Source organism: Vitis vinifera, chromosome 9 (genome assembly GCF_030704535.1).
Source record: "Vitis vinifera cultivar Pinot Noir 40024 chromosome 9, ASM3070453v1".
NCBI classification, from domain to species: Eukaryota; Viridiplantae; Streptophyta; class Magnoliopsida; order Vitales; family Vitaceae; genus Vitis; species Vitis vinifera.
Genome location: NC_081813.1, coordinates 6,577,095 through 6,584,517, shown reverse-complemented (window position 1 = coordinate 6,584,517; position 7,423 = coordinate 6,577,095). Strand labels below are relative to the sequence as shown.

General features: G+C 34.4%; 1 protein-coding gene across 2 annotated transcripts; it reads left to right on the top strand.

Moving 5' to 3' along the window:
- The first annotated feature begins 1,632 nt into the window (after window positions 1-1,632).
- Window positions 1,633-7,221, top strand: LOC100247314 (uncharacterized). Of its 2 annotated transcripts, XM_010656478.3 has the most exons (3): window positions 1,633-1,777; window positions 2,901-3,266; window positions 6,401-7,221. In XM_010656478.3, the coding sequence occupies exon 3, from the start codon at window positions 6,403-6,405 to the stop codon at window positions 7,120-7,122; it is 720 nt and encodes a 239-aa protein (XP_010654780.1). In that variant the 5' UTR covers window positions 1,633-1,777; window positions 2,901-3,266; window positions 6,401-6,402; the 3' UTR covers window positions 7,123-7,221. The 2 variants fall into 2 exon arrangements, with proteins under 2 accessions (XP_010654780.1, XP_002266428.1); XM_002266392.5 differs by lacking the exon at window positions 2,901-3,266 and having other exon boundaries at window positions 1,702-1,777.
- The last annotated feature ends 202 nt before the right edge of the window (window positions 7,222-7,423 follow it).

The following is a 7,423-nucleotide window of genomic DNA, read 5'->3' as shown; positions in this document are numbered from 1 at the left end:
TAAAATTATAAATTTGACATATTATTAATGGTACAATTAATTAATTTAATTATAAAATCAATATATTAATGAATGTAAGTTATATAAATTAAAAAAAGAATTTGTAAGAGTTTGAATTTGTAGAATACTGATTTACTTATGACAAATCACTTTAATAAAATTTCCATTGTTTTTTCAATGTAAATATTTAATTCTTTTATTGTATATAAAATTGATTATTATTTTCTAATTTTAAAAATAAAAAATGGGAAGTGTATTCAAACCGGTAGTAAGAATACATTTGGTAGTGATTTTAGGAAGTATTTTTACAATTTCTAATACTTGAAATTTTTTATTTTTCACGTATTAGAAATATTAAAAACACTTCCTAAAATCATTATTAAACGTACTCTAAGTTTTCATTTGGTAATAATTTTAAGAAGTGTTTTTAGTTTAAAAAAATTAGAAACGCTTTTAAAATTTTGAAAAATCACTTACAGTGTATTTTAGAGCAACATTTTATAGGTGATTCTCTCAAAAACACTTTAAGATAAAATATTATCACTTAAAACAATTCGAGTAGAAACACTATTAAACTAAAATTGACTATGTGTTCAAAAATATTTCTATTTGAAGAACTATTTAATTAAAATGTTTTTCTAAAAATATTTGGATGAGAATCACCTATCAAGTGCTTCTCCAATAAGGATTATACTTAATTTTTTAACTTTTTACAAGTCTTTTCTAATGTTGTGAATTCATTTGGTAGTGATTTTAAGAAACGTTTCTAACATTTCTAATACTTAAAATTTTTTATCTTTCAAGCATTAGAAGTAGAAACGTTTCTTAATATCATTGTCAAACATTTTTTTAGGGTAAAAACGCTTCCTAAAATTATCATATGGCTCTTAAAAATACCTTTTATGCTAGAAGTGTATTGATTTTTCTTCAAAAGTAAGGTTTTTGACAAAATTTGGAAAACACTTTTAAAAGTTGAAAAATGAAAAATCACTTGTAGTGTTTCTTGGGAAGCACTTGATAAGTGATTTTCCCAAAAACATTTTTAACACTTCCACAAAAAATAATTAAATATAAACACAATGAAACACACTCTAAGTAATTCTTTTTTAAATTTTGTCAAATATGTGGATTTTTTTCAAAAGAGTTTTTTATTAGAAATGTTTTTTAAAACAATACCAAACACGCTTTTAGAGCGCATTTAGAAGTGTTTATATTTTAAGTGTTTTTTGTTAAATTGTTTTCTTTAGAAATGTTTTTTGAGAGAATCATTTATAAAGTGCTTCTTCAAAGAGAATTACAAGTGATTTTTCAACTTTTTAAAAGTGTTTTTAAAATTTTATAAGTGATTTTTCTATTTTTTAAAAATGTTTTCTAAATTTTATCAAACTTTGAATTTTTTTTTCAAAATTTTCTTTTAATGTTAAAAGTATTTTCTGAAAATGCTGCCAAACGGGCTCGTAAACCAAACTATTAATCGTGGATTAAAATCTTTAAAGTGAAGTCATATTGGGCTGAAGTCGAGTTTAGTAGCGTCGAATTCCACTGGGACTCTGACGAACGGGCTCTAAATCATAGTAAAGAGGCTAGAACGTAGAAGAAATCAGCCCACAGACCGCCAATAGACCCAAAACTGGGCCGGCCTAAGCTAAGCCCACTATCACCCGACCGGAACTCAACTTGTACCCGCCTTAGGGTTTGCTGGCAGCAGAAAAGCCCCATGTCTCAGTCCTTCTCCAAACGCTGCGTTTCGGTCGATCTCTGAGTTCAAGCCTCCAAGGTACAGTTCCAATCTCTATTCCCAATTCGTTCAATGGATTTTTAGATTATATACAATCGTTTGGGTGCTAAGAAAATAATGAGACAAAAAAAAAAAAAAAAAAATGTTTGAATCTTAAATTTTTCACCATCCAGGGCTATAGAGATGGTAATCAAAACGTGTCTTCCTTTTATTTTTCTTGATTTTCTTGGTAACCCAAACAGAGGGTCGGATTTCACTTTCAGTGCTTTATAAATTGGGAATGCTATTGCCGTAAGTTTTAAAATACTGGGATTTCTCTTTGAACAGCCGTGGAACTACTGCCAGTTTGGATTACTGCTCACGCTGAAATTTTTGTTCAATTAACGGTCTTTGCTATTTGGGAATGTTTCCTTTGTATAAAAACAGATTTAGTTTGGATGCAAAGAAAATATGAAAATAGTCATTATTGGCCAATGAAGATTCTGACATACAGAAAAAAGCCACTTAAAATTGACACTGCTGAGGGGCTTTTCTTTTTTCTGTTTTGAAAGCAAAAGATGAGAAATAACTTGGGAATGAAAATGTTGTTTTCTTTCAAGTCTGTATTTTCCTGAAACCAAACAGAGGGCTAGGTTTTTCTTGCAATGCTTTTAACCTGTCAATGCTATTTTTGAAAATTTGAATTCTTGGAATTCATTCTGGACTACATGGAAAATGCCAAATGACCACTGGGGTACCGTTTCTCTCATGATGCGAAAACTAAAAAAGGGTTTTCATCTTACCTGTTCTTCTATTCTGAAAATTCTCAGTTGGATGAGGAAGTATTAGAACAAATTGAGTGATTCTGTTATAGCCTTAAAGGATAACGATGGAGAATTTCTCAGTTGGATGAGGAAATATTAGAACAAATTAACTAATTCTGGAATGGAATTTGAGAAAGAAATAGATTTGCAGAAGGGTCATTTGGAATGATAAATATAATTGATTCAGCCATTGGACATCCATTATCTTGCAAGGGCAATCCTTCTTCATAATTCCTTATGGATTTAGCTTATAAAAAAGGAAAATTCTTGGGCCTACAATTAATATGATCTGAGTGCATATTATCCTTTTATGGTGGAGAAAATTTCATCTTACCTGTTCTTCTATTCTGAAAATTCAGGCCTCTTCCTTCCAGCTGTTGCGAAGCACATATTGGACTCCTTTGAAACATGCAAGCTAGTTCATCATACAGTTTTATGGTCAATTTTTATTATTGGGCATATTGCAACCCTTGCCCTCTCTAACCTAAATTTCTTGCTCCACCACCGCATCACTGTGCTTAAGGAGTAGCTTCACAAAGAAAACCACCACACAGCTTCAACTTGCCATCATGAGCACCATTCCAGCCCTGCCACCCTCAGCAGCTCCAAACACAATCGCTGCGCATAAAATGGTACTGTGTTGAGCACCACCATTCACTTTGTTTCAGGCCTGAGCAACTCTGATCATTGTTCCCACTACTTCCCACAAGTCATCCTCATTTTAGGTAAACTCTTCCACATTTTTTTATTTGTGAAATTCTTGATTTTATAGGGATTAGTTTATAGATTCATACAAATGCATACAAGTTTGGGTAGAAGTGTGGATTTTGTGTTTGGGTCAAGTTGACTCAATAGATTCCATTTTGCTTGTGGTCTTAATTCAGTGTGATATGGTTTTTATGTTTAAGTTACTTCGATTCATATTTTCTTTGAATTTTGAAGATGTTTTTTTGGTAAATAAATAATTCAATCACTCTCATATGAGTTTGTTTCTTCAATTAATAGTTAATTGGCGACTTGGCAACTTCTTCTATGAAATAATTAAAATGTAGGATTGGCCAACATCCATCTTGAGACCTTTGTGCCTTTGGCAACCATCTCTGATGTAACTGTTTGATGTAATACAACATTGTTACAACCATGCAAATGGATGAGTCTAATAGACTGGCAATGGGATTACATAAGTCAGCATTTGTTGTTTTGAAAATAGGAGAAACAAAATTGAAATTGCAGTGTTGGTATCACTACCCAGTTAAACATCTAGATCTTGCTTTTTTGTGAAGGAATGTAACTCCTATTTCTAAACCAGCTCGTTTTAATCTTGTGTTTCCTGCTATCTCTGCAAATAGCCTGATAGCTTTTGGTTGCTGAGAAATTTTTCAAATTAAATTAAATAAATTTTGAATCTCAGATTTTCAATTTTTTTTCTTAGGAACAGAAAAATCAAAAACCTCCTCCACTAAGTGTAATAGAACCACTTGGTTTTCCTGAGATTAATTTTATCATCTTTTGGGAGCTAAAATAATGTATAACTTAGTAAATTTCTAGGTAGTTTGCAAAAACACATATGCTAAATTGGGGGAGAGAGGGTTCAAAAATATGTGGTTAAAGTTGGAAGGTTTTAGGGATCTGATCAAAGAGTGGTGGCAAAAGTATAAGTTGAGGAGCGGTCCAAGTTCTGTGCTTGTTAAGAAGCTCCTAGCCTTGAAAAAAGACCTTAAGAAAAGGAACAAAAACGCGTTCGGCAATGTAACAGTCAAGAAGGAAGCTGCTTTGGAGATGATAAATTATTGGGACAGGATAGAAAGGGTAAGACCTCTTTCAGAGCGGGACAGAAATCAATGGCTTGGCTCTTTGGTTAAAGAAAGGTGATAACGACAAAAAAAATTTCATCACATGGGTAATGTATTGTGAAATGACAGTTTCATTAGTAGCCTCAAAATCAATGGACCAAGGATGGAAGAAGAGGAGGAGCTCAAGGATGGTATTTTAGCCTACTTTAAGTTTGTGTTTGAAAATCCTCGATTGAGAGGACCTAACTTGGCAGTGGAGCTCTTTAAGCGCATTGAAATATCAGATAGAGAAAGTTTAGAGGGCCCTTTCTAGGAAGAGGTATTGTCAGCTCTTTCAAAGTGGGGAGGAGATAAAGCGTCAAAGGCCAGGTGGTTTCTCATTCATGTTTTGGAGATTTTGCTAGCCCATAGTGGGAAGCGAGGTGACGCAACTATTTGGGGAATTTCACTTGAAAGATTCTGTTGTAGCTAATGCTAAATTTTTTGTTCTTATTCTTAAGAAGGGAGGAGCAGAAGACATTAAGGATTTTAAGCCAATAAGTATTGTGGGCAATCTTTATAAACTTTTAGTGGAAGTTCTAGCTAATAGGCTGAAAATGATGGTTAGAAAGGTGGTGTCAGAAAACCAGAATGCTATTGTGAGAGGTAGACAGATCCTTGATGCAGTTCTGATTCCAAATCAGGTCGTTAACTCAAGGAAAAGAAGCTCCAAGACAGGTTTAGTTGGTAAATTGGACATAGAAAAAGCATATGGCCATCCGAATTGGAAGTTTCTCCTTTCACTTTTGGAAAAGATGGGTTTTGGTGAGAAAGTGGATACACTTTTGCATATCCACTATGAGGATGTTAGTTCTAGTCAATGGTACCCCCACAGATTCTAGACTACAAAAGGCTTGCTGGGGGGCGATCCTTTTTCACCCTATCTATTTTTGATAGTCACAGAAGACCATAGTTTTCTAATATCCAAGGCTGAAAAAGGAGGATTCATTAATGGCTTCAGGGTTGGGGGTAGAGGGGAAGAAAGAATGTATGTCTCCTACCTTTTGTTTGTAAATAATACTCTTCTCTTTTATGAGGCTGACAAGGATCTACTAAAAGTGGATCGTAATGCTTTTTGAGGTTGTGTTAGGTTTGAAAATAAACATGCACAAAAGTGAATTTATGCCAGTGGGAAAAGTAGAGGAAGAGGGCAGATTGGTGTCGTTGTTTGGGTGTAAGGTGGGGAGGCTTCTTGCTTCTTATCTTGGTTTGCCTTTGGAAGCATCTCATAAGTCTTGTGCAGGGTGGGATGCTATAAAGGAGAGATTCTAAAGGAGATTGACCTCTTAGATGGAGTAATACTTACCCTAGGTAGGAAGATTAGTTCTTATAAAGAGCACTCTCTTGAGCCCTCCAATCTATTTCTTGTCCTATTTTAAATCCTTAAAAAATGGGGAGCAAATTAGAAAGAACTCAGAGAGATTTTTTGTGGGGAAATCTTTGGGACTGAAAAACAATGCATCGAATGAGGTAGAATGTTTGTAAGGATGAAAATATGGAGGTTTGGAAATTAGAAGATACGAGGCCCTTAATCGGGCATTACTAGGCAAATGGTTGTGGAGGTTTGCTCTTGAGTGTGAGAGTGTGTGGAGAAAGATCGTTCTAAGAAAATTCAGGCATTGGATGGGTGGTGGAATACTCTAGAGGTGGTTTTGGTTTGTTTGAAGGTTGTTTCTTGTATTTGCCTAATGGTATTTATTGTTTTATTATTTTGTGTATATTACCTGTATACATAGGGGTGCGCCCCTTTTCTTTGGTGCTCCATAATAGATGCTGTTTTTGTTTATGAAAAAACAAAAATGCTAATATGAGTTGGTAGTAGTATAAAGGTAGAACTTGATCGCTCCTCTCTCTCTCTCTCTCCTCTGTTTGCTTTTTTAATTTACATGTTAATGCACATGGCCATGTATGACCTAATCACAGCCGGTTAAGAAATTGAATTTCCATTCCACCCATGAGAATATGGTTTATATGGTTTTATGCATTTTATCATATTATTCTTCTTATTATAATTTGATCTATTACAGGAATGAGCCGGTCACAAGGATTATCACTTAAAAGGAAACGGCCAGACACAAATGCAGCCTCTCAACCTCTGTTAGATGCTGAGCGCGTTCTTTATGATCTGATACGAAGTAAAGAAGACATGGGAATCTGGACGCGAGACATGAAACGAGAAACAAACCTCCCTGACAATGTGGTCACTAAGTCCCTCAAGGCACTCCAAGTCAAGAAATTAATAAAAGAGGTAGTGAACATCCAAAGCAAGGGGAGAAAACACTACATGGCAGTAGAGTTTGAACCATCAAAAGAACTTACTGGTGGTGCATGGTATGTGGAGGGGAACCTTGATACAGAATACATAAAGATTCTTAAAGAGACATGCGTAAAGGTCTTATCTAAGCTGAAGGTTGCTACAGCAGAGGGAATTTCAGAGTCAATAAATAAGACAGGTCTCTGTGCTACAGAATGCTCTACCCAACAAATTGCAGAGATATTGAGGGCTTTGGTATTGGACAATGAGATTATGGAAGTGAGAAGTTCTGGTTCTGGGGAATTTTCTTCTATTCCAATTGGGGCAGTTTGTTATAGATGCACAAATAAGGGAGGCCTTGGAGGAGGGGGTCCAAAAATAGGTGCCATGGCTTCAATTCCATGTGGAGTTTGTCCTCGGATAACTCAGTGCACACCAGATGGCATTATCTCGCCAAAGTCCTGTGCCTACTACGCCAAGTGGTTGGATTTTTAGATACATTTTATTCAGATTTTTATAGTAAGTTACAACCAAATTTATAGTGTGGGATTGCATGGCTTAGATGCCCCTTGTTTATTTAAAGAATTTCATTCATCTTCTCTTTAGACTTACATAATCCCCCCTTTGCCTTATTTTTGTGTCATCTGTTTTTTTGTTCAATGGTGAAGTTCTTTACCTGTTCAAGGAATTAATTGATCCTTTTGGAGAATTAGGGTATAACTATTTTCAAAAACAATTTTTTAGAATAATTTTTAAAAATTGTTATTTTGTATAATAAAAGTTTATTTGGAAACAT

Excerpts from the sequence above, each read along its gene's own strand:
- LOC100247314 (XM_010656478.3), top strand. The coding sequence starts at position 6,403 with ATGAGCCGGTCACAAGGATTATCACTTAAAAGGAAACGGCCAGACACA.